Source organism: Rhinolophus ferrumequinum, chromosome 11 (assembly GCF_004115265.2).
Source record: "Rhinolophus ferrumequinum isolate MPI-CBG mRhiFer1 chromosome 11, mRhiFer1_v1.p, whole genome shotgun sequence".
NCBI classification, from domain to species: Eukaryota; Metazoa; Chordata; class Mammalia; order Chiroptera; family Rhinolophidae; genus Rhinolophus; species Rhinolophus ferrumequinum.
The window spans coordinates 80,423,449-80,450,449 of NC_046294.1; the positions used below are offsets into that span (position 1 = coordinate 80,423,449).

The following is a 27,001-nucleotide window of genomic DNA, read 5'->3' on the forward strand; positions in this document are numbered from 1 at the left end:
CTGCCAGAGATCTCAATAAATCCTAAAATGGGATTTAAAAAATGATTTGGAGAATTCACATTTATTGAATAACTATTGTGACACAATGTGGAATTTCTGAATTCCAAATAAATAAATTTCACTTTTGAACATTTGATCTGTTACTTCTTAACACCAGCAGGCCTGAAGTTGACAAGACAGTGAGCTGACAGCTTTCCCCCACTGGCCCTTCAATCTGCTTAATAACAATTCCTTTGCTGCCTGTGTCACTGTCCCAAGGAACAATCTATTGCCCTCCTTTTTGTACAATCTGGGCAAACCTACTGGTGATAGCAAGAGTAGTGTCAATGAAGCGGTCCACACAGCTAGACAGACAGTTTTCAGTGCGAGAGTCTAGGCGATTCCCTGGCTTCTCCACACATTTATCCCAACATAGCTCCATGAAGTGATGCACCTAAGAGGAAAGAAAAGTAGTAACCATTGGGGTCTGCATATGGGCCTAACTGCCAATTTTCTTACTTCTTTCCCATTTTTACTTTCTGTCACCTGACTAAACCATTCTTGCAATCAGCAAACCATGGTCTCTTTTTCCTCACTTCCTAATCTGTCACCCATATGGTCCAGTTCTTCACCCCTACATTGCAGTAATCCTTTTATCCTTTTCTATTTTTCTCTTCTTTAGTAATTAAAAAATACTTTCCATCAAGTCACCTCTGTTTGTTTAATGGGTCAATTTCTCTGTTAGCCACTCAGGGCACTCTATTGGTTAACCCCAACCCATACTATTTCACTGAGGCCCACACAGTATACTCAACTTGACTCTTAACACTCCTGGAATGCCCTCTGGAGAGATTTTATTCATTGTGCAAACAGTTCAAATTCTTACTTCCTTGAAGACCACTGTTTATTACTTTCTAATTGAGTCAAGTCCTTAGAATGTAAATTTTCAGAATGCAAATATAAAATGTTTTTCTTTTATATTCCCAAGCTAACACCAGTGAAAGCCAGGAGGATATGGTACCAATTAATTGCCCCCCAAACCACTGTACTCATTCTAAACCTATCCCTTAGAGAACAGTACTTATGATCTTAACATTTTGGGGGTCATGAACACAGTTGAGAATCCAAAGCCAGAAAAATACATGTAACAGGCACCGAAAATGTGTGCACTTTCATAGTGTTCAGGACCCAGAGTTCTAACCAAGGTTCTTGCTTCTTATCCACCATGAATCCCCACAACTACAAACAGACCTCTCTCCCTCCCCCAAAAGGGTGGGGGACATAACCATTTACGGAGGGGTCACTATTTGGGAGGCTGGGCACTAACCATTCAGTTCAATCCTTTATGCCACCCCCTTTTACCGGGCGTGGTTAAGTAATAGCTCAAAGTCAGGCAGTTAAGGGACCACGCCCGGGTTACAACCATGCCGAAAGGACTCCAAAATAACTATTCTAAAACGAATAGACGGGATTACTTCAGAGCCCACCTTTTCCCAATAATGTTCTACCACTATCGTTATCCAATACATCATCGCATTTGATCCTCACAATCCAGTGAGGCAGCGGGCGACTGCGAAACCAAGACCCATAGTGTAGATAGTGTAGATGGGTGTCTCGTCTAGGTGCACATGGCTTATAAGTGGCAGAAGCAGGATTAGAACCTAGATCTTCCGAATGCCAGCCCAGAGGGCTCACCGACAAACTAGCCTCTCTTGACCTGGCGTCGCCTAAACCTTCCTTTTCTGCTTTACATCTTCTCTTTTCCCCACGCTGGGCATCCTTAGCGGGCACCTGAGCACCACTGTTCACCAGCGGCAGGAATGCCATGACTCGGTTTCTTTTGCGAGGGGAACCGCGTGGAGCAGAGACGCCTCACCGCGCCGCCGACATACAGAGAGCTCCCCGGGTGCCCGGGACTCGTATTTCATCCTCATTTCTCTTTCCTCTGGTCCTTGTCCCCGTACCTGTGCAGTGAACTGTGCCTTCTGCTGTTCGGCCGCCACCAGGCGCTGCAATTCCGCTTCGTCTGCCTCCCCCAGGTCCGCCATTGTCGGCACCCGGCTCCGGACCTTCCGACCAGCGTGTCTGCGCAAGTGCGGCGGGCGCGCGCCGACTTCCGACTTCCGGTTCACAATGTTTCCCTTGTTTTCTTTTGTCGCTGTTGGGTGAGAGTTGTACGACTGCTTCCGGGTTGCTGGACGACCTTGAGCCTTTCGTAGCGAGATGGCGTGTATCTGGAGGCTGAGTGTCCTTTGCAGTGCCCAAGGAGGCCGAGGTGAGGGGTGCTGGCAGCCGGAGGTTCTTAGCGCAGCCTCCAGCGGGAGAAGGGATGCGGTGAGGCTTCGTTGCTGGGTGGTGAGACCTCTGGAGCAGGGAATCCCTCCCTCCTTCCCTTTGGCCTCTCTTGCTCCTGCTGAAACCACAGCAGTGACCGTTGCTTACGGGCCCAGAGATTCGCCGGAGCGCATATCTCTCCTGCTCTGGGCCGACATGTGAAGGCGTAATCTGAAAGAACTCCTTCTGGAAGTTACAGCCCTGCTGAGGCTATTCATATGAGTTCTCTTTTTCGCCCCATTCACTGTCCGACCCTGAATCGTAAAAGAGGATCCAAGTCCCGATGCCTGGTCTTGCTCATTTGCCCTGGAGCTGGTGTAAGGGTGGGAGGGATCAATTCAAATGCCATGGAACTGGGCATTTGTGTTATACCAGACAATGTAGTATGTTTGGGATTCACATAATGTAGTATGTGAATAAAACATAGTTCCTGCCCTCAAAGAGTTTTCTTTTTTGTAGGGAAAACACATGTAAGCATAATTTGACATAAAACAAAAACTGTTGTGCTGTACATAAATTGTTAAGCCAGTACAGAGGGAGAATATATTTAGCTCTGTGTTTGGAAGGATTACCCTGTCTCTATTTCTGAAGGTGTGCTTGATAAGAGTCTTAAGTTTAAGGAAGTCTACAGGAAGACAGGCATTACAGTTAGAGCTACTGGGATGAGCCAAAGCAATGGGTGAAGGTGTAGAAACTGGTTGGTATGAGAGAAAAGCAAAACAAATCGGATATACTAGAGCATGAAGTTCAAGGTAAGGAATGAGAGATGAATCTGGAAAGGTAAACTGGAATCAAATCACAGAAGTTGTCTTGATAAGGACTGTGCATTTTGCCTGGTATGAAGGGGGAGACTTTAAAAGATTTGACATAGATTTGCAGTTTAGATTGACTACCTTAGTAACAGTGTGGTAGATGGCCATCATGGGAGATGGAGCAGCCTAAGACACAAGTTAGGAAGGTGAGATAGGGCACTGTTGTGGTCCAGGCAAGGACGGTGAGGTCCTGGACTTGGAGAGTAGTACCAAAAAAAGAGAAGATTGTCTCAAGAAATGATGAGATACATCAGTATGATTTGGCGATTGACTGAATTTAGGGGGGAAGTCCTACATGACTTCAGATGCCTGGGTTAGGTTAAAAAGTAGCTGGGATGTCATTAAAGTGGGAGACAAGTTTGGATGAGAAAGTGAGTTGAAGGATTTTAGTTTTGGGGATGGTGAGTGTGAGGACCATATAGAATATCTCAGGGGAGAGGCCCAGCAGGCACTTAAACTTCTGAAACTGGAGAGATATCAGGGCTGAAGATACAAAATTGGGTGTCATTAGCTTATAGTCAGTAGAAGCTGAGTGGACAAAATGGCCAGGGGTGAGCAGAGAAAGGAAGGAGAGCAATAGGCAGAAGATTAGAATTCTGGGAAAACATTTAAAAGTGAATGCAGGAGGAGACTGATGATATATAAGATGGTCAGAGAATAAAAGGGAGAACTAGAAGAAAGTTCTGTCAGAGCAAAGAAGGGAGGAAAGACCACCCATTGCCAGGTGATGCAGAAAGGCCCAATAAGATGAAGACTGAATAGTACCTGTTGGATATGGCCACTTGAGACCATTGGCAACTTAGCAAAGTAGCTTTGGTGGGGATAAAAATAAGTTGCAGATTTGAAAAATTATAGGGAAGTGAGGAACTTGAGGTTATTTGGACAACACTTAAAAGAAGCATGGTTGGAAAGAGAAGAGGAAGAGTGCATGGGCATTAGAGGACATAGGATCAAGGGAAGGGTTAAGTATATTACATCAGTCGAGGGAAAATGGCCAATGGGAAGGAGAGGTTAAAGATACAGGAGAGAAATTACCTTTTATCGAGTGCTTGTACTATTCTGGAAATTAACGCCTTGCATATGTTATTTAATTATCAACAGTATTATGAAGTAAGTGCTATTATTTCCATTTTACAAATGAGGACATTGAGGCTAGAGGGCTTATTTAACTTAATTGCTGATCATCTCACAGCTATAACTGATGGGATTAGGTGAACTTAGGTCTGTCTGTTTTTTTTAACCAAGAGACAGGATCCCAAAGGGGACAGAAAGGGTTGGGTATAAGGGTATGAGTGGAGAAATTGATTTTGAAAAGGAGGATGGTAATAAATGAACTTCCCAAACTAAACTGAATTCTTTGAGGACAAAAACTGTTTCTTTTATCTCTTAACTCCAGTGCACAGCAGATGAATAAATGGAAAGACAAAGGAGCTATAATTTACTTTTTAAAATTAGTTAAAGTGAAGCCCTTTTACATAAGTAGTTCGCTGACTTTTCAATCTTCCAGTGACTACTTAGTCTGACCTCTCAGCAACCCAGTGAAATAGATGCTATCCTCATTTTACATATGAGATGCTATCCTGTTTGGTTGAAGTAGCTTGCCTATGGTCATTTAGAAAGTGTCATTCCCATTAAAGGAGAGGTGCTTATGATCCCCCTAATGTCTCTTTCCTCAGTTCTCCTCCGAACCCCCGTGGTCAGACCTGCTCACGTTTCAGCATTTCTCCAGGACCGACCTACCCCAGGATGGTGTGGAACACAGCACATTCACCTGTCACCCAGTCGCCATTGTATGTTTTCTCCATTGCTGCTATTTTCTGGGCTCTCTGGCTGTCCTCATCTGGGCTATTATAATGCCTTTGGCAAGATTTGCTGTCTGTAGGGGGAACTGTTGTGTCCAACTCTGTCAAATGAAGACCTAGCCTGCACCTTTGGGCAGACAGTGGCAGCATGGTTGAATGATGCCATTTACACTTATAGAGAACCTTCTCATCTAAGTCTTTTTAAAATTTTTAATGTTTTAAAATAGAAAATCGCTCTGTAGGAAGTCCGTTCAATACAGTTTAGTCACTCTTATTTAGCTAATGGAGAAGAGCTAGATACAAATAATTTAGAATAGTAGACAATTAAAAAAAGTCAAGCATGTATACATATATAGTTGTAATTGACTTGCTTATTTTTTTTAGGTTGATATTAAAATCATGGCATTTCTTGGATGAATACTATTAGGTTGGTGCAAAAGTAATTGGCAGTTTTTGCAATTTTTAACCTTTTAAACCGCAATTATGTTTGCACCAACCTAATATTTAGATATTATTTAAATTAGTCTTAGAAAATCTATAGGTGAATAAAGAGTTAACTGTATTCCCATTTTTAAAGTCTGGAAAGATCAGTATTTTACAAAGGTAAAAATTTCTTTTGATTCTACATCAACCATTTAGATATAGTTGCGTCTGAGTTGTGAGAAATTAGCAAATGTCGTCTTTCTGCATTTTAGAATAATTTTATCTTGAAAAGTTTTTGTTTCTGCATTCCTTTGCTTATTTCAGTTAGATTTAGAAGAGTGGTTTTAACTTGGGGTTCATAGGATGGAAGGAAAGCCCCTGAAGTATGCAGTTTTCAGTGTATTTGTCCATGTGCATTTTTCCAGGAAGTCGCTCTATCCTTTTATTAGGTTCCCAAAGGGGTCTGTAATCAAAAAAAGATAGGTTCTCAAAGACATGTTTAAAGCCCATTTTGTTTTTCACTTGTTTAAAAGAAGTTTTTGTGTTCTATATCAGTTTTGAGCAATTTATAAATGATGGGACAGAACCACGACCATCATCCTAAAAGTTGACATCAGAACTTTGCTTCTCTTTGAGTTGGCTAGTATAATTTTGTTTTAGGATGATTTTTAATAATACCTTACTTCCAAAGATGAGAAGGTAAAAATAAACGAGTAATATTTCAAAGGAATTTCTCAGATGTCACTTACATACATAAGGTATCTCTGTCCATTATACTGAAGTCCAAGATTGGTAATTCTGTAAAGATATTTTGTCCATCTTCTTGCCTATAAGTAAAGTGGATCTATCTTCTAATCACAATATGTAGGTGTTGAGACACCCTGTACTAAAAGAAGGGTAGATAGCACCTCTTTTCAATTACCTCTTTTCTTTTACCCACTTTATGCTCAGAGTTAAGTCTTACATGCATAGTGTTTGCCATTCTATCAGTGTGGGTTACTTTGTGGCAAATATTGAATGTGAGAGATATATCTCCCCCTTCAACCTTTATGAAGCTCGTCCTTCCTTTCTATAGCTGGTTCCAAGGCTGCGTCTCTCCACTGGACTGGTGAGAGGGTTGTCAGTGTTTTGCTCCTGGGTCTACTTCCAGCTGCTTATTTGAATCCTTCCTCTGCAATGGACTACTCGCTGGCTGCAGTCCTCACTCTCCATAGTCACTGGCAAGTACAGCAGTATTTTTAGTATTATGTTGTCTACTAGTTTGTTTGATGTGAGTTTGTTTCATTATTGCATATAAGGGAGAAGTGGACTGAGATACTCAGGACCTATAGAAAACTTTAAACCATACATAAAATATTTCTATGGCCATATTTATAGGCACCTCCCCATTCAATGTCGTCATTCCCATATCTAATAGGCATTTTGAATGTAGCGTGCTATAAAACTGAGCTTCTAATGTTCCCCAAGATCTCTTCCTTCAGCACCCTTGCCCATCTGAATTAATAGTATTTCCATTCTTCTGTTTGTTCGAATCCCAAACTTGATCACCATCCTTGATTCCAGTAGTAATCTCCTAACTGGTCCTCCTGTCTATTCCCAACACAGCTTCCCTAGTGATCCTGTTAAAATATTAAGTCAGGTCAAGACATTCCCCTTCTCAAAACCCTTTGTTATCTCCTAATCATACTCAGACTAAAAGTGGAGTATGTGGTCTAGACTCTATGATCTGGCCCCCTGTTTATTCCTTCATCTCCAGCTACTTCTCTTCTTTATTCACAATGGCTTCCTTGATAATTCTCAAACATGCCAGGGACACTCCAAGCCTCAGGACTTTATTCTTAACTGTTCCTTCTGCCTGAAACCCTTTTCTAGTTATATACTTGGATTGTTCCCTCATTTCCTTCACATCTTAAAAGTTACCTTCTTAATGAAGCCTTCTCAAACCACTTACTCAAAATTGTACTGTCCTTCTCAACATTCCTTATCTCTCTCCCTTGCGTTATTTTTCTCAGTAGCACTTAATTGCATTCTAATATACTAGATCCTCTCTTTATTATTTTATATATTCCTTGTCTCCCCTCAATAGAGTAAAAACACAGGTACAGAAAATCACAATAATGAAATCTGTGACTAAATGAATAATTATAAGGGTAATACCACTTGGGTCAAGAAATAGAACTTGGCCACCTAATCCAGAAGCTTCTTCCTTGTGTTCTATCTCTCATAACTATACACCGTCCTTCACCAGGAACCATTATCCTGATTTTTATAGTAATAATCACTTCTTTACATTTCATCATAACTTTATCACCCAATGTGTATCCTCTGTAGTCTAGTTCAGTCTTGCCCTTTTTTTTTTAATTTATTTTTTTAAGTGTGTTTTTCCAGGACCCATCAGCTCTAAGTCAAGTAGTTGTTTCAATCTTGTTGTGGAGGGCGCAGGGTGAAGGGTGTGAAGGGTGCCCTTCTTCTGCCTGCACTGTCCAGTTGCCACACTACAGCTAGCGGGACCTTTTTAAAAAGTAAAATTACATTTTTCCAGAGAAGATACACAGATGTTCAATAAATGCTCAATATCATTTGTTATTAGAGAAATGCAAATCGAAACCATGAGATACCACTTCACACCTACAAGGATGGCTGTAATCAAAAAGATGGGCAGTAAGTTGACGGGGAGGAGGGTTATCACTTTGTGAGGAGTTTATACTAATTATGTATATCTAATAATTATGTTTTGTACAGCTGAAACTAATAAAAAACAAACAAAAAACCAAAAAGATGGGCATAACAAGTCTTTCAAGGATATCAAAAAGTTGGAGTCCTCATACATCTCTGCTGGGAATGTTGAATGTTGCAGCCACTTTGGGAACAGTTTGACAGTTCCAACAAAAAGTTATAGAGTTACCATATGACTCAAAGATTGTGCCTTTAGGTGTATACCCCCCCCAAATTGAAAACATAATGGCCCCACACAAAAACTTGTACAGTGATCTTCATAGTATTATAGTATTTATAATAGCCAAAAAGTGGAAGCAATTTAGATGTCTATGAACTGATGAATACCTAACCAAATGTGACATATTTTTACAAAGGAATACAGGTATACCATGGAGATACTGTGGGTTCAGTTTCAGACCAGCGTGGTAAAACTAATATTACAATAAAGTGAGTCACGTGAAATTTTTGGTTTCCCAGTGCATATAAAAGTTGTTTACACTATATATGCTGTATAGTTAATGAAGTGTGCACTAGCATTGTCTTAAAAAAATGTACATAATTTTAAAAAGACCTTTTTGCTAAAAAATGTTAATTTCGGCCAGGCATGATTTTTTTGCTGGTGGAGGGTCTTGCCCTAGTAACATCAAAGATCACAGATCACCATGCAAATATATAAAATGAAGAAAAAGTTTGAAATATTTTGAGAATTACCAAAATGTGACAAAGAGACATGAAGTGAGCAAACACAATTGGAAAATGGCACAAATAGACTTGCTCGACACAGGGTTGCCATAAACTTTCAATTTGTAAAAACCCGCAATATCTGCAAAATGCAATAAAATGAGGTATGCCTGTGTTTCTTGGCCATAAAAGGATTGAAGTATTGATGCATGCCACAACATGGATAAACCCTAAAAACATTATGCCAAGTGAAAGAAACGCGACACAAAAGGCCACGTATTGTATGATTGCATTTATATAAAATATCCAGAACTGGCAAATTTACAGAAACAGATAACGAATTAGTGGTTGGGTAATGGCTGAAGTACAGGGCAAGTCTTCTGGAGTTAAATAGTGATGATGTTGCACAACTATGAATAAACTAAAATTGTGCACGTAAAAAGGGTTAGTTTTATGGTATGTGAATTGTATCTCAGTAAAACTGTTACTAAGAAAAGCAAAATTAGATCACTCCCTACTTAAAGCATATCTGTAGTTTCTCATTATATTTCAAATGAAATTCAAATTCTTTTTCGTGACCTTCAGGGCCCTATGTGATCTGTCCCTGCCTTCTGATCCCCATGGTCTCCAGCCACACTGACCTTTTTACTAGTCTACAAAGATGCCAAAGTCATTGTAACTTTTGCTTGGAATGTTCTTCTCATTCAGGTCGTCCTTTCAAAAATATTTCTTCCTAGCACATATGCACTCATTTCTCCTTCACTAGAGTGTATGTTTCATAAGGGCAGGGGTGCTGTCTTCCTTGCTCTACTCCCAAAATCTATAACAGATGCTGGCATATAATATCTGCTTAATACGTTCTTTCTGAATCATTGAAAAACTCTAGCGCATTTATTTTAGTTAAAGAAAACCCAAGATTTTGTAGACAGAGTAGCAATTAATTACTATCTCTCACATAAATAACCCTGGAAAATTGAATCTGAAGAATGAGAAGATGTCTATTATATTATGAGGGAACACTTGATTCCTTTATTTTGGTTTATGACTGACTGTTGGATTTTGAACCTGATTGATTATCTTTTTGCAGCCAAGTTATGTGTATAGTCTTCTGCCATCATTTGTGGTTTTTCATTTGTACTCTGATTTTTTTTGTCTTTAGGGGCCTTGGACAAGTTGCTACTGACTATGTGCAAGCGAGTGCATTGCAGAAAGCTGCCAAGGCAGGCATTTTGGCACTCTCAGCTTTAACATTTGCTGGGCTTTGTTATTTCAACTATCATGATGTGGGCATCTGCAAAGCTGTTGCCATGCTGTGGAAGCTCTGAATTTTTTGACTTCATATGTTGAGAATTGATTGTACACCTCTTTGCCTCTGCTCTGTCATGCCATTCTACTCACATAAGAAGGAAATAAAAGATAAGTCCATTGGTGAGATAAGTCTCTTCTCCCAATCACCTGGTTAGTCTTACAATTTAATCTTTGAGGAAAAGGTTTATGAGGAATTGTATTCAAGAAATTGTGAGACCGAGTTCCTTCTTCTGGTGAGTTAATGGGGTTGTCTCCCAGCTTCTCACAAGACTCACATCATAACTAAACATTATGTATGAGCTTTTGCATTTTAATTTATCAAACTCTTAAAAGAAATTCACCTTTATTACTATCAATACCTGATCAAACTTCTGTGTTTGTGGAATGATGGAGAAAGGAAAAGACTTTTAATTCATAAGTAAGGACTGCGGACACTTGAGCAGTGCTTAATGTTTGAAAACTTCCCCCTCTGTTCAGTTGATACCAGTTACTCATGGTTGTGTGTCCTTAAGAAACTTTAAAACTAGGAAATGCTGATATTTCACATTACTAATTTCTAAATCCTAAGAAAAAGAGCCTGAAGAACTTCTGAATATAGAAAAATTCCACGTAGGGAAGAGGTTCCATATTAGATGCATCAAAATGTAACAGATTCTAAACAGATTTAATCCTCAAATGTGTTCATTTTACTTTTCTTGAAATAATCTGTCCACAAATATAAGACTTTAAGTAATCGTTATTTTTCCCACTCTGGGAATCTAATGTGAAAATGTATGAAAACAAAGTTTTTTAAAAAAATAAAATTCGATATAATAAAAGTGTATTCTACCCTTTTATGTATTAACTGTCCCTGGTTTTATTCAATAGAATTGAGTGTCTGTGGCATCTACAGCTCTAAAACAGTGTTTAAATTTCCTTCTGGGGCTTAGCAGTTTGGTAAATCAGACAAAGTACTGTAACACAAAACTTACATGTAATAGGCAGAAATACACTGAGTATAAGTAGTTTGGTATGAGGAGAGTATTAATAGGAATTAGAAGTAGGTCCAGGTTCTGGCATTCTCTGAATGTAAGCCTTTAGAACTCAAATTATATTCTGTATGCAGTTAGTCTGGTCCATGGGGTAAGGCATGATGGTGTGTTTCTTCTAGCACAATAGAGGAGCTGGGACTTGGCGCATTTCACTCACCGAGGCCCTCACTGGGCAGCTGAGGCAAGCTGCTGACAGGAAGCTGGCTAGAAGGGTAAGTAAGTGTGTTCATCAATGTCTATACTAGGGCTTAAAAATAAGCTCCCCTTAGCATGCTTATGGCCTTGTAGGAGATGCTGATGTGTATTAAAGGTTTAGGAAGAGGTGATTAATTCTGTTTTGCGGTGGCTTAAAGGTTTCCAAATGGAGTGATACCTGAATTGCAGTGGTTCTCTAAGAAGTGATGGCGGGTCAGTCCGCCCTGATGGGAGTAGTCTTTTGTTGCTGACCTTGTTTAGAATTGCTGTTTCATGATGATAAAGAGCAGACCTTTTGTTTTATATTTGTTTTGAAATTCTCTAGACAGTGATCCCCTTCGTGTCACTCCTCCCCTCACCCCAGCCCCCACTACACCGCTGCTGTAAAGTGTAGTAATGAAATGGAGTTTTCCATATAGTCAAAATAGGGAGGGCAGTAACGGTAATAGGGGAATCCTGTAGCTGTCACCAGTGCCACCAGATCCTAGTTTGGATCTGGAAGGGTGTCTGATGCTGATAAGCTTCATTCGATAGTGACTGAGAAGTTACAGTGGAGGCTGGTTGGGTACTGTCTGCCCTTCCTGGTTGGTGTCATAATTAGGATGGAGACAAACTGTCACTTTGGAAAATGTAGGGTGCTGTGAGCTATCGGAGCAGCAGAGAAAATGAGCTACAGCAATAGGAGGTTTCTGAGGTTGAGCAAGACATGTCAGAATTGTACTTCAGAAAGAATTTAGGTGACATTAGGAAGGTTGATAAACTGGAGGCGGAAGGAAGTGTAAGAGGATAGAGGTACTTTCATAGTGGCCGTGGAAGATAAGAGTCAATTTCATAAGGTATCGCACAAGTCAAAACATTTATTCGTTGATAAATACTGAGTAGCTCATGTAATTAGCACTGTGCCAGGTACTATGGACGGAGATAAGAATTTCTTTACTCTCAAAAGGAACTCATAATCTAATTGGAACAACAGATAAATGATTGCAGTACAGTATGATAAGTGCAATAACAGTTAAGCACATTGAACAGTGATGTAACAAAGGGTACAGTAAGAATTTGCTTGTTAGTTTCTTGGAAGATAAGAATTTTGACCCGGGTTCTGAAAGATAAGAAGCTGCCGGGTATCCAGGGAAGCTGGGGTGAGGTGTGAGGCTGCCTGGAGGACGTTAGACCAAGCAGAAGGTGGCACATAACTTGGCATGACTACAGCATAGAAAGGGACTAACTGTAGAGGACCTTCTGTGCCATGATAAGTAATGAGACTGTTTTCGTGGCAATGAGTCACTGAAGATAATTATTATGCAAATGACATGGTCATTTATTTTAAATTAGTTATTCTAGGAGCTGGATGAAGGATGGATTTGAGGGAGGTAAGCACAGAAACAGAGACATTATTTCAGTGATCCAGAAAAATGAATTCTGAAGGCAGTAGTAGTCAGAATGAAGAAAGAACAGATTCAAGAGATATTTAGAACTTAGAATCAATAAGAGTGATACCAGGGTGTGAAAGATCAAGAGAGGAAGTATGCTCAATTTTTGGTCATAAATAGGTAGGTGGGAAATGTTGTCATTAAGTTTTGAAGGGAAATAGGTATGGTTCTGGAGGGATAGGTCACTACCAGAGTTTTCTATCTGTGAGATATCCAGGAAGAGATAGAATTTGTCAACTTGGCTAAAGTCTACAACAGACTAAATTTTAGAAATCATTTTGCTATGACACACCTAAGAATGCCATACAAGAACGCCTTTCAAAACATATGACTGAGCTTCCAAAACAAAATCCTCTGAGGCCAGAACAAAATTAGCACATTCAGGAAGTAAGCAAATGCTGAGGACATCAATGGCCGTAGGAGCACTTACTAATCCCAGGTGGCCCAGAATTTTAAGGTGACATGGGCCAGGAGCAAAGCTTTGGGCTCAAGTGGGAGTTAGGTTGGAGACTAAAACCAAGAACCACAAAGAGTTTTACCTTCATAGAAAGGGTGAATTAAAAAAAAAAAAAATTAGCTGAAAAAGCAGCAGAGAAACTTGTCGGCCTTGTCTTGGTTCTGGTTGGAGGAAAGAAAGTCTTCAAGAATATGTGGCTAAGGGCCAGCCTTTGTGCCAGAATGTGGCCTGAGTTCGTGCTATCTACATGTCTAAAAAGACTACACGCTGTGAAAGTAACCTGTTTCTAGGTTGGTAGTACCCTAGATGCCTGGTAGAAGTAAACAGATCCTCCCTGGAGGAAGGTTTCCCCAACACAAGCCTCAAAAGTCCCCACAGTTCCAATGAATGTGAAGTTCCAGCAAAAAAAATCTCAATACCGGCCGGCCTGGTGGCTCAGGCGGTTGGAGCCGGTTCGATTCCCACATGGGCCAGTGAGCTGCACCCTCTATAGCTAAGATTGAGAACAATGGCTCTCCCTGGAGCTGGGCTGCCGAGAGCAGCCGGAGGTTGACGTGAGCTGCTGCGGGCTGCTGTGTGCTGCCGTGAGTGGCCGGCGGCCAGCGTGAGGGGCTGGCAGCCAGCGAGAGCTGCCGTGAGCTGTTGTGAGCAGCCGACCTACAACTGGCAACCGACTGCCTGGGGGGCGAGGGGGCGGGGGGAGATGCGCAAGACTCATAATACCAACATGGGCCAGCGAGATGTGTCCTATACAACTAGACTGAGAAACAATGGTTTGAACCGGAGTGGGAGATGGGGAGGCGGGTGGAAGGGGGAAGAAAAGAAAATCACAGTACATACAGGAACACTCTGACACGAGTCAGCACAAATAACAAGCAGAACCATACCCACAAAGAATTCAGAGCCTGGCAGAATTTTCAGACAATATAAAATTGAGATGGAAGTGTAAATGTAACTCAGTCGTCAGATCAGGGATCAGAAGGTCTTTGGAGAAAGTGGTCTACACCCAATGTTATCGTCTCCATCCGTAGACTCTTGGGAGGTAGGTGTCTGCTTAGCAAAGTTGTCTGTTTCTCTGGAGTCCTTGTAATGAATGTCAGAAGTCAATTCTCTGGGTCTGCAGATCCAGGTTATAGGATCCTAATCACCTTCACACTATGCTCTGAAAAGTGTCCCTGGCTGTGGGCCTGGAGTTTAAGAGCTGTATGTGAAGTTAAAAGTACCTGAAATGGTCACTTCCAGTGTGGTTGTAAGGATTACTTTTATTAGTGTCTCTTGTAATAAATCTAGTCTCCCAGCAGTATTGCATGCTGGTGATGGTGGGGGACAGAATATGTCTTGATGATATGCCTTTCAGAAATACAGTTTGTGTGTTGGGCTGTGTATATGAGATTCATTTTTGAAAAAGACATAACAATTGCAACATACCAACGATGTATTTGTTAGAAGGCGAGTCAAGCCCAGCCTCCTGGGATTTTTCTATAACAGTTTCACATGAGAGCCTATGAGGATTTTGAAATCTAAATTGCAATATCTTTAGGCCTGGGCATAAAATTTAGAACTAAGGGAAAGTTTCAGTCTAACCAGAAAAGATATAGACTCTTACTTAAAAGTACTTAAAGGGTTATCATTCGGTGAACCAAATTAAATGCATTTGTAAACGTTCAAATGCTCTTTGATGTAGGGATTTCTTCATATGTCTTCTGGGTTATAATTAAAATGAGTAAACTTTTTACCACTTGTTGAGCTTCTTGGGTAAAATTTTTTTTGACTAATATTTTTGGAAAGTTCGAGCCAATTTGTCCCTATACTTTGGGTTGTTATTATTTTCTCCAGGATAAATATCAGTTTGGAGGTAGTTTGGGAGACACCATGCAGCACAAAACAGTCTTGACAAAGCCAGTGAGTGTCCTTCCTCTTATCTGCCCTCCCACTCCAGTGAGGGCAGAGTGTTGTAATGAGTTCTTCTTACACAGAAATCAGATGGGATAACTGGTTTTGTAAGGTGCTGAAACGTTAGAAAGGGCTCTTTGTATGGTAGTAGGCTTTAAAGTATTAAGTTTAGTATAGGTTTTATTCTTTTTTTTTTTTTAACAGTACTTTCTTGGGGAAGAGTGTGTACTTCCAGGACTTTATTTTTTTTTCCAAGTCAAGTTGTTGTCCCTTCAATCACAGTTGTGGAGGGAGCCGTTCAGCTTCAAGTTGTTGTCCTTTCAGTCTTAGTTGTGGAGGGTGAAGCTCAGCTCCAGGTCCAGTTGCCGTTGTTAGTTGCAGGGGACGCAGCCCACCATCCTTTGCGGGAGTCGAACAGGCAACCTTGTGGTTGAGAGGACGCGCTCCAACCAACTGAGCCATCCGGGAGCTCAGCGGCAGCTCAGCTCAAGGTGCTGTGTTCAACCTTAGTTGCAGGGGCGCTGCCCATCATCCCTTGCAGGACTTGAGGCGTTGAACTGGCAACCTTGTGGTTGAGAGCCCGCTGGCCCATGTGGGAATCCAACCGACAGCCTTCGGAGTTAGGAGCACGGAGCTCCAACCACCTGAGCCACTGCTCAGCCCCTAGGTTTTATTCTTAATAATGGAAATTTTCTTTGGGTGTCGACAATAAGAATAATTTCAATTTTTGTTTGCCTGCAGAGGTTAGGAAACCCTTTTTATTGCACAATATGCTGAAAGCTCAAGCAAATCCGAATGCTCATGCATAGACAGTACAGACGTTAATTCTTAATTATTTAGCAAGATGGCATGCTCTTAATAGAGCTATCAGATCAGCTGTCTGAGATGTTAGTTACAAAATATTCCAAAATAGAGTATTTCCAAAGATACAGCATATTTAGAACAAAGTATACCTTGATTCTTTTTATGTTATGAGTCATCATCAAAAGATAACTTATCAGGATTGTACAGGATAACATCAGTTAACTCAAGACTGGGGACCTTAGCGTTTAACAGCTGTTGAACAATACTGAAATCAGGAAGGGGAAGTAAGGTAGCTAGATTTAGATTGCAGCAACATTTAATAGTTACAAAGGAAGCAGACAATGAAATATTATAGAAGGTAATGAGCTTATATGGTTGCTACTTTTGAAGAATCACTAAAACACAATCCTGTCTTTCACATGTACAGTGAGAAGTGTTTAGCATAGTTAGGAATGCCCAACAAGATTATTAAAAGAAAGACTATTATTTAAGAAAGAAAAGGCCTGTGGAACATCTGTCATCTCATGGGCAGAACTCTGGTACATTTTAAGATCAGCTCATATAGTGTTTTAGCTAATCAAAATATGAAGAATACCAAACATACCTAATTATTTTCAGTCTCTCTCCTTTCATGGGGTAAGAAAATAACATAATAACCATCTGGATACTCCAAAGAAAGGTTAGCTATAAAAGACTTTTTGACAGTTCTATTATTCTGAATTTAAGCCTCTTGTTCAGGAAGTGAAAACAATTATCAAGGAAAATTGGTTATTAAATATAGGCATAAGTCATATATTACGAAATATAAGAAAACATCTTGCTTTAGAGTGTCAATACGTACAATAGGAAGCAGTTTTTAGAAGTGAGGAACTTTTGCTGAGACTGATTCAAGAGAATGACAAACTTATTCTGATTTTCTCTTTAAAAATGATTTACAAGTTTTTTTATTTACTAATCTTAATGTATCTTTATATGTATATTGTTATACATATGCAAATATGCAAATAAATGATAGATTTCAAACTTTTTTCCTTTAGTTTTAAAATGTAGTTAATGTTAGCATATTAGGCAAACACATATCTTGTTGGATTGTCTACCTTAGTAAACTATAAAAATTCTATTGATGAATAGACAAAACATATCCATTTTTTCAAATCTGTATATTCTTTTATTGCAACTACTATATCTAGTATAGTCTTAATTATATTAGTTATAACCTTTAACCACAACAATAAATTTCCGTTCCCTTATAGACAGAGGAAATCAGAAAGCAGGTGACTAAGAGCTCATGTACAAAGTACCTCAGTAAAACAAATATCATCCAAGGGCATAAGAACTTTCTATTAAATGTGTTGCTTGATGGGCAATCTATAATGTATAAAAATATTTAAAAATACTAGATTGGTGACCAATGTTTTGTATTCTCTCTCTTACTTAGAAATTGCCCAGGTGTCCAAGGATGATTGGCTAATTAAATTAAACAATAGGAGGGAAAAAGGAAGAAATGCATAGTAAATTACCCTAAATAAGATGGTAGAAATTAAATCCAGATACATCACTGATCACTGGGAGGGCAAATGGTTTAACTTTGCTGGTTAAAATATAGAGATTCTCAGATGAGATAAAATGAAAGTTAGCTATATAATGTATAAGAGATATAACTAAAATGTAAGAACACAGAAAAGATGAAAGTAAGGGGATAGAAAAGTACAGTACAATACAAACCAAAAGAAAGCTGGTATATCTATATTTACATCATTCAAAGTAGACTTTAAGGCAGAAAGCATTGTTAAAGGGAGAGGGTCATTATATGATAAAATAAAAAAATTCACCAATACAGAGGGTGCCAAAAAAATGTCTACACATTTTAAGAAAGGAAAAAACTGTATTAAAATTGTAATAATATATACCGATAACAAAAGATGAATACAAGTCATGTTTGATTTCTGCAATTACAAGACATGCTCAAGGTGGTTACCATCAGAGTCCATACACTTCTGATTACGGTGAACATTGTTTGGTAGACTTCTGTGGCGAGCGTGTAAACTGTTCCAACACCACAGCAGAAGCAGCAGGACTTGTTGCTTTGCGAGGCCTCCCGGATCTTCCCTTGTGCACATCACACACAGCACCATGCGTCTCAAACTTACCACAAATGCCTGCAATTGTTAGGTGTATTGGAAGTTCAGCTGCATACTCACACCTCCATTGTCATTGTACTTCCACAACGTTCTTGAATTGCGAATACCACTTCAAAATGGTCTGTGGTCGTCGAACGACAACCATTTTCTTTGACTGTTCTGCCTGTCACATGGTGACGCTAGTATTCATTTGATTAACACCATCTTTTGAGTAAACGTCATACTACACATTGCTACTGTAATTCAATTCAACTTCAAAAAGTAATACATAGAGGGGTGGTCGGGTGGCTCAGTTGGTTAGCTCTGGGCAACGGGGCTGCCGGTTCGATTCCCACATGGGCCAGTGAGCTGCGCCGTCTGCAACTAGAATGAAGTCAATGAGCTGCCACTCAGCTCCCAGCTGGCCAGACGGCTCAGTTGGTCGGAGAGCGTCCTCTCAAACACAAGGTAGCTGGTTTGACTCTGCAAGGGATGGTGGGCTGCGCCCCCTGAAACTAACAATGCAACTGGACCTGGAGCTGAGCTGCGCCCTCCACAACTAAGATTGAAAGGACAACAACTTGACTTGGAAAAGTCCCAGAAGTGTACACTGTTCCTCAATAAAGTCCTGTTCCCCTTTCCCAATTAAAAAAAAAAAGTGATACATAGATAACATCTCTTAAAATGTATATACATATTTTTGGCACCCCTGGTATGTTATAACAATCCTGAACCTGAATGCAATTGATAATCATAGTCTCAAAATTTCTAAAACAAAATTTGACAGAATTCTATTGACATACTTGACAGAAAGTGTGGAAAATGTCAAGTGACTTTTAGAGTTGGATGGATCAATTAGAGAAAAAATAATGATATAAAGATTTAAATAATAAAATTAGCATGCTTGATTTAGTAGACATATAGAACTTTGACCCCAGCAATTAGAGAATACACATTCATTTCAACACCACACCTGACCATGTATGTAGACTACAAAAAATGCCTCAAATACCAAAGAATCCATATCATACAGATCACATTTTCTGACCACAGTGCATTAAAATTAGAATAACAATAAAGATAACCAAAACAACTCAGTGTGATCTATTTGTAAAGTAAGAGATATGCCAGAATAATTCATAGGTCAAAGAATGAGTTACAGTGGAAATTAGATAATAGAGAATATACAATTAAAAATGATATACAGCAAAACTTGTTTCCTACTGTCAAAGATATCCTAGATGCTATATTTATAGCTTTATAAACATAGAGTAGAAGGGAAGAAAGATTGAAAATTACTGAGCTAGGTGTCCAATTAAGAAAAACATTAAGTACAATAAATGAAAGGAAGGATTTGCCTATTAGGCAAAGGCTTACATCTCACTTCTTGAAGGTTCTAGTCTCAACTATTTACTTCATTGCAGCAAATGTGATCCATTTAACAGTCAAAGAAATGACAATACACTTAGATCTTCTACCATGCCTAATAGTTTAGATGGTTTTTTGGGCTACCACAGATCATTAAAGAAGTGTTGGTAACTCAGTGAAGACAATGTAGTCGGGGTCTATCTGGATATAATCTCACACTCTAAGCAATGTGATTTAAATAGTTGAATAATTTTAATAGATGTTCTTCATAGTTTATCTTCCTCCCAAAGCATACACATCTTAACCATATTATTAACAGTGGTTACATTACATATTTTGGTAATGTTGTTTGTTTGGTTTGTGGCAGTCAACATATATTCCAATCAGAAAAATAGATTAAAAAAATAAAACAGTGCTTGGTAGTGTGTATTTTATCATCCTGCTGGAATTGACGTCTTCCTCCCCTTCATTCTTTGATGAGATTAGCTGGGTGGGTTTCAGTAGTGAGAAGACATACTCATAAGCTGGTGATCTTAATCTTTATTTTCAGACTGAAGAGTGTTGGTATCTGGAGACCATTCTCACTCTCCAGAAAGTGTGTTCACTTATTCAGTTAACATTTGAGCACAGGGGATGGACATAGAGACAAATTTGTTTGTACTGTATGAAATTTTAAATACTGATGTAGAGGAGGGGAAAAAATGTGCTGTATAACCACAACTGAGAAAACAGGGCCAACACGCAAAGATAATTCTTCTAAAAGTGTTAGTTATTTGAAAAGTCTACTTGTTCTACTGAGCATGGAATGGATTGGGAAACGTAGATGTAAGCTCAAATCGGGGAGCAAAGACTGAGGAGAGCTAAATTGCTCTGCAAAATAGAATAAGGAGAATTTGAATGTCCTAGAACTAATCCAGGAAGGGACTTGGGAAAGAGGTCAGAGGGGTAGATGAGAAAAGAGTTGGCAAGGAGTGAGGCTAGGATCTGGACAACCTTGGGGCAATAGTAACCAGTGAAAAAAAATCTGACTGTGGTCTGACCAAAAGATGGACAAGGGGGTCTGTGTGCAATTTGAGGATTTTTTTTCATCTTGAAAACATAACTCATACTTTTGACCTTCACAAAATTTCAGTAATATTTTACTACCATATTTCACCAAAAAGAAGACCTAGCCGGACAATCAGCTCTACTGTGTCTTTTGGAGCAAAAATTAATATAAGACTCAGTATTATATTATATCATATCATATTATGTTATTTTATACCTGCTATTATATTACATTATATTATATTACATTACATTATATTATATTTGGTCTTATATTATAGTAAAATAAGGCCAAGTCTTATATTAATTTTTACTCCAAAAGATGCATTAGAGTTGATTGTCCGGCTAGGTCTTATTTTTGGGGAGACAGGGTATGTCTTGCAAAAGCGTTTTATTTTATTTTGGAAACTACCAGGAGTGACTTTCTATCAGGGTCAAAGCGATGGCCTTATTGCAGAGCTCATGTTAGACGCCAAGATGATTACAGACTGTATCAATTTCCTGGAAGAAGGAGTTTGGAGCCAGATGGGACCATGAAAATGTAAGCCTCCTAAGAATTTGCAGAAATCTTTGGGGTAGGAGGTGGGGGCTTAGAGCTTCCATATTGCATGGAATACTGCATCTTCTTTTTTTTTTTTTTTTTAATACTGCATCTTAAGAAAACTTCAGATGACATCTGAGATACACTATGGAAAACTCCTCTCCAGTGTTCCTTTATACCGGGTTTACCAAAAATATATATACAAATGGACACTTTGGTCAGTGTTGTTCAAGCAGTAGTTCGCCGTAATCAGCAGTGTCTGGATGCTGATGGTAACAACTTTGAGTACCTTTTGTAATTATAGAAGTCAAACGTGACTTGTATTCATCTTTTGTTATCAGTATATATTGAGTATTACAATTTTAATACAGTTTTCCTTTCTTAAAATGTGTATACTTTTTTTGGCACCCTCTGTATATATAGCATTCAGGCTCAGCCTTGTGCATTGAGTTTTTGCACCACTTACAAGGTGTGATTTGAATTAGCTCTAGCTCCTAAACCTAGCCTACCTGGGTTTTGTCTTCTCTTCTGTCTGAAGTAAAAACCTTACCTGCAACTCTATTCATTCTTCTAGTCTAGAGAGCATGAGTGAGGCATTATTTCAGCAAAGTCCCATCTACATTACAGGATTGCAGTAAAGATTTTTTTTTTATTATTGGGGAAGGGGAACAGGACTTTATTGGGGAACAGTGTGCACTTCCAGGACTTTTTTTTTCCAAGTCAAGTTGTCGTCCTTTCAGTCCCAGTTGTGGAGGGCGCAGCCCAGCTCCAGGTCCAGCTGCTGTTGCTAGCTGCAGGGGGCGTAGGCTACCATCCCTTGCGGGAGTCGAACTGGCAATCTTGTGGTTGAGAGGACGCGCTCCAACCAACTGAGCCATCCAGGAGCTCAGCAGCAGCTCAGCTCAAGGTGCCGTGTTCAATCTTAGTTGCAGGGAGCAGAGCCCACCATCCCTTGCGGGACTCGAGGAATTGAACTGGCAGCCTCGTGGTAGACAGCCCACTGGCCCATGTGGGAATCAAACTGGCAGCCTTCGGAGTTAGGAGCATGGAGCTCCAACTGCCTGAGACACCGGGGCCGGCCCTGTAAAGATTTTAAAAGATGTTAAAATATTTAGAACATTTTAAAATGCTATACCAATATAAACTTTTATTACTGTATTATTATTGTTTTTATTTCTAATGATAATGATGATAGTAAACATTAAATTAATAGTTACCTATAATTATATACCAGGTACACTGCTGCTTTTCTCATTTAATATTCATGACATCTCTATGAGACAAGAGGTATCATTTTTATCCCCATTTTAGAAATGACAATAAATACCCAGAGCCAGCAATTAAATACAGATCCACCTGAGTCCAAAACTATCCTTTTAATGGTTAAATACCATTTTAATGGACTTACAGATTAACTAATTGTTGTCTTAGAAAATAAATCAATGAGAAAATACAAATAACTCTATAGAAAAATGAGCAAGGATTATAGACAAATGGCTTTTAAATATATGAAAATTACAATGCTTTATAATGAGAACCATAATTAGATACCATGGCGATTACTAAAGATGAGAAAGTTTAATAACACAATTGGTGAAATTATAGTGAAGCAGGCAGAAAAGCAGAAAAGATGAAGAAAACAAAACAGCTTGATGAGGATCCTGTGAGAAAGAGAAGTTAGAGTCATTCAACATCTTGTCCAGTTCCATTCAACATAGTATATATAAATATTCACAGAAAAAATGGAGTTGCTGCACCCCAGGAGCTCCTACTTTGGTGGGGAGACATATAGGTAAGTGGAAGTTTATGATACAGACTGTAACAGGTCTATAATATGAATAAGTTCACAAGGTAAGTCTAAGGAGAAAGAATGGGGAATGAGATTCACATAGAAGTTAATTTTCCCACACAGCATTTTAAAATTATAGTGTGGGAAAGGATTGATTAAAAGCAAAGCCCCTAGGCCACCTGTGGGGACAGAGCCCCAAAAAGCAGTTTCCAGGCTCTCGGCCTCACATAGAAAGGTGCTGGCTCAGGTAGTAAATGGCCATCGACTGTGATCAAATGGCCAGCAGCTGTGGCTAGTTGGCCGTCAGCTGTAACCAGTGAGCCATTAGCCATGAATATAACGGCCGTGGCTAGGCTAGTAGCAAAAAAAGAAAAAAAGGGGGAGCTAGCAAGAAGATGGTGGCTGAGCCTGCAAGCGGCACAGTGAGGGTTGAGAATTGTGTTGCTCCTGTTTCCTGTTTCTCCAACCCAGCCGCCAGCGAGAGTATAGAGATATGACTCCCCTACCTATGGCTCCATGGGTGTTCCTTTTTGGCCTCACCATGTCCTGCGTTCTTATGTGGGGAGTGGGACCAGAGACCCTGCCGGACGCCCCGCACGACACTTGGCGTAGTCGGCAGGATCCCCTGCACTACACATGGCACAGCGAGCAGGGTACGGTGTCGGCCAAAGCTCCCCGGAGGGCAGTGGAGCAGTTTGTGCCTATGAACACTCAGTTGCAGGAAGACCAGGAGGAGCAGCTGCCTGAGAGCTGGACCCCGTGGAGGGGTGGAAAGACATGGACGGTTCCCCAACCAGCAAAGGCCGGAGAAAGCGAAGGTTGTTGGGGCCCTGTGGGCTGGGAAGTGCTTGCTGAGGCAGCCCGGATGCAGGACTTGTAGTCCCAGGAGGAAAGGCTTGCTGAGTCCTCCGTGGGAGCTGAGGGTGAGGTCAAGGTCATCCCTCACCCCCAGGACAGCCCTGGCAATGACTATGGACTATGGGGAATTGCCTTCCATCCCTAATTTAATGGACAGCTTGACTGTTTGGGAACATACCACCATGTAGGGGAACTGGCGGATGTTTGCTTTTGTATCTTGACCAGTCACCATTGAGAATATGTAAGCACCTTGACTGTGAGCCACTGTTGTTCCAGCACGGTACCCTGAGAGGCCCAGAGAGAGTGGCAGTGCCCTGAGAGCCCTGGCTGAGTCCAGGAAGTCTGGCTGTGCCCAGAGAGAGTGGCAGTGCCCTGAGAGCCCTGGCTGAGTCCAGGAGGTCTGGCTGTGCCCAGAGAGAGTGGCAGTGCCCTGAGAGCCCTGGCTGTGTCCAGGAAGTCTGGCTGTGTCCAGAGAGAGTGGCAGTGCCCTGAGAGCCCTGGCTGAGTCCAGGAAGTCTGGCTGTGCCCAGAGAGAGTGGCAGTGCCCTGAGAGCCCTGGCTGAGTCCAGGAGTTCTGGCTGTGTCCAGAGAGAGTGGCAGTGCCCTGAGAGGCCCTCATGTGCCCGGGTAGACTAGTGGTACCCTAAGAAGTCCAGGAAGTCTGGCTGTGCCCAGAAGTACTGGTGGTGCCCTGAGAAACCCTCGCTGTGCCCGGGGAGACTAGTGGTACCCTAAGAAGTCCAGGAAGTCTGGCTGTGCCCAGAAGTACTGGTGGTGCCCTGAGAAACCCTGGCTGTGCCCGGGGAGACTAGTGATACCCTAAGAAGTCCAGGAAGTCTGGCTGTGCCCAGAAGTACTGGTGGTGCCCTGAGAAACCCTGGCTGTGCCCGGGGAGACTAGTGATACCCTAAGAAGTCCAGGAAGTCTGGCTGTGCCCAGAAGTACTGGTGGTGCCCTGAGAAACCCTGGCTGTGCCCGGGGAGACTAGTGGTATCCTAAGAAGCCCAGGAAGTCTGGCTGTGCCCAGAAGTACTGGTGGTGCCCTGAGAAACCCTGGCTGTGACCAGAGAGCTTGGCTGTGTCCAGGAAATAGCATTCACCTCCAGGCTCCTTGCACAGGGCCCCTCGCGGAAGACGCTTGTCACGTAGATTGTGAGGCGAGAGCTTGTAGGGGTGGAGTGTGGGGACAGAGCCCCAAAAAGCAGTTTCCAGGCTCTCGGCGTCACATAGAAAGGTGCTGGCTCAGGTAGTAAATGGCCATCGACTGTGATCAAATGGCCAGTAGCTGTGTCTAGTTGGCCATCAGCTGTAACCAGTGAGCCATTAGCCATGAATATAACGGCCGTGGCTAGGCTAGTAGCAAAAAAAGAAAAAAAGGGGGGAGCTAGCAAGAAGATGGTGGCTGAGCCTGCAAGCGGCGCAGTGAGGGTTGAGAATTGTGTTGCTCCTGTTTCCTGTTTCTCCAACCCAGCCGCCAGTGAGAGTTTAGAGATATGACTCCCCTACCTATGGCTCCGTGGGTGTTCCTTTTTGGCCTCACCATGTCCTGCGTTCTTATGTGGGGAGTGGGACCAGAGACCCTGCCGGACGCCCCGCATGACACTTGGCGTAGTCGGCAGGATCCCCTGCACTACACCACCCCATTGAAAGATGCACTAATAGTTGCAGTGAAGGTGAAGAGAGGCTTCTGAGATGTACAATAAAAAATTTGCTATAATAAACCAAAGTGAAGATGCAGTGTAAGAGGAAAACTGAGCAATGGTACATGGTAACAGGTGTATAAACAATCAGAAGCTGAAGTAGAACTATTATCATACTTTTGCATCTCCTATTTCCTTTGCCTGGAATGACTTTCCTCATCTTCTCTTTCAACTCTTCTGTTGTCACACAGCGGCCTAGCAGACTGTCCCCCCATGTCTTTCCTTAAGGAAAGAAGAGTCTGTGAGACTATGCATCTCTAGGACTGTATATTTCTCTCTATTTAGTCTCCAAAAGAGGGTTTGCGGCCAATGAACAAGATTCCCCATGGGGGGGACAACTGAAGCCAGACAGAACCCCATGGAGACCCCCGATGAGCTGCCTTAGAAAGATTTGGGAAGGGGCCTTGTCTCCCCTTCCCTCTGCCTGGGAAAAGCGGCTGCTGGCTCTGACTTTTCCCTCTCACCTAATTGGGAAAGAAGTCTTGAGTGATAAGATTAAGCTCTCTCTGCTCAGCTCTGTGAAACAATTTCAACATGTGATATATGTCCCTTAAAAGAGTTGCATACCTCACCTCAGGACTTTCTGCTTCGGCTGTTTGAAGATCAACATAATTGGTTTGGGTTGTTTCTATAATGTGATAATTGAGTCTCACAGACCGTGCCAAAAACACTGCTACTCCCTTGTGTACTTATCAATAAAAACCGCCAGGTGGCTTTATTCTGGGCTTCAGTTTTTCAGAACTGTGAGACCCTGGCCTTCTGAGATTTAAATGCATTAAGTCTCTTTATGTTTCTGTCTCAACAACTTAACCCAAAGCCGCCCCTTCTCGCACCCTCACTTCTCGTGTTGTACTGGATGCGACATCTGGCGCCTAACGTGAGGCTGCACGAGAAGGGAAGGACGACTTATTAGAGTCTTAGGGGTCTGCAGACAGGGCTGAGGGACTCCAAGCATCTGCCATGGCAACTACCTGGGGTAAGGAGGTAGTTTATGGACTTGGAGAATTTAACCAAGGTAACGAAGGAATTTAAAAGAAACAACTAACGTTTTCGTGTGAAAGAGTGTGATTGTGTGAGTGAATGCTTACAACTCCACGGCCTTTTTGGCTACGGAGTTTGCTTGGGCTCGTAACCGCGGTTCCGTAAGGCGTCATACGGCATCATGGCGATCTGGGGTCTCCCCAGCCAGGGTTGGGGATTATACGACCACGCCTTAGCAACACGTGTTCTAATGTCTGGAGAGAGAGACACCGCTGGCCGAGCATCAGGGTGGGGATCGAGTGCAAGTCCTTCTCTTTCCTTTCCTGTTCCTTTCCTAACATGGGTAATACAGAAAGCAAGTACAGACCTTATATTTGCCTGCTTAAGCAGCTTATTAAAAAAAGGAAACGTAAAACCTCAGAAAAGAAATTAGAAAAACTCCTTGAAGTAATTGAGATTCATTGTTCCTGGTTTCCAAGCCTAGGGACGCTTGACTTAGATAAATGGGAGACAGTTGGCCAGGACCTCCGTGATTTACATGCTAACGGAACGTCCTTTCCCAGTTCAATTTGGAAAACCTTTGAGCTGGTTCGTTCAGTTTTGGAACCGCTCCAAACAGATTCAAAAGAAGAGAAAAGAAAAAGAGGATCAACATCAACTTAAAAAGACAAAGGAGGGTCAAGATGATGACCAGGGGTCCGGGACAGCATCCACTATCATTCCTAAAAGT

The 27,001-nt window shown here is 41.2% G+C and overlaps 2 protein-coding genes across 2 annotated transcripts; one reads left to right on the top strand and one right to left on the bottom strand.

The window, feature by feature from the left end:
* Positions 1–42: 42 nt before the first annotated feature.
* Positions 43–2,099, bottom strand: TIMM8B (translocase of inner mitochondrial membrane 8 homolog B). The gene is made up of 2 exons (XM_033121837.1): positions 1,944–2,099; positions 43–433 (listed from the first exon to the last, which is right to left on the bottom strand). The coding sequence occupies exons 1-2, from the start codon at positions 2,025–2,027 to the stop codon at positions 266–268; spliced, it is 252 nt and encodes an 83-aa protein (XP_032977728.1). The 5' UTR covers positions 2,028–2,099; the 3' UTR covers positions 43–265.
* SDHD (succinate dehydrogenase complex subunit D) lies at positions 2,097–10,895 on the top strand. The gene is made up of 4 exons (XM_033121836.1): positions 2,097–2,254; positions 4,802–4,915; positions 6,426–6,570; positions 9,909–10,895. Exons 1-4 carry the CDS (start codon positions 2,203–2,205, stop codon positions 10,072–10,074), a joined length of 477 nt encoding a protein of 158 aa, XP_032977727.1. The 5' UTR covers positions 2,097–2,202; the 3' UTR covers positions 10,075–10,895.
* The last annotated feature ends 16,106 nt before the right edge of the window (positions 10,896–27,001 follow it).

Coding starts and splice junctions, on each gene's coding strand:
- TIMM8B (XM_033121837.1), bottom strand. CDS start 2,027: ATGGCGGACCTGGGGGAGGCAGACGAAGCGGAATTGCAGCGCCTGGTG. Junction 434..1,943: donor AGGCACAGTTCACTGCACAG/GTACGGGGACAA, acceptor CTTTCCTCTTAG/GTGCATCACTTCATGGAGCT.
- SDHD (XM_033121836.1), top strand. CDS start 2,203: ATGGCGTGTATCTGGAGGCTGAGTGTCCTTTGCAGTGCCCAAGGAGGC. Junction 4,916..6,425: donor CCTGTCACCCAGTCGCCATT/GTATGTTTTCTC, acceptor TCCTTTCTATAG/CTGGTTCCAAGGCTGCGTCT. Junction 6,571..9,908: donor CTCACTCTCCATAGTCACTG/GCAAGTACAGCA, acceptor TTTTGTCTTTAG/GGGCCTTGGACAAGTTGCTA.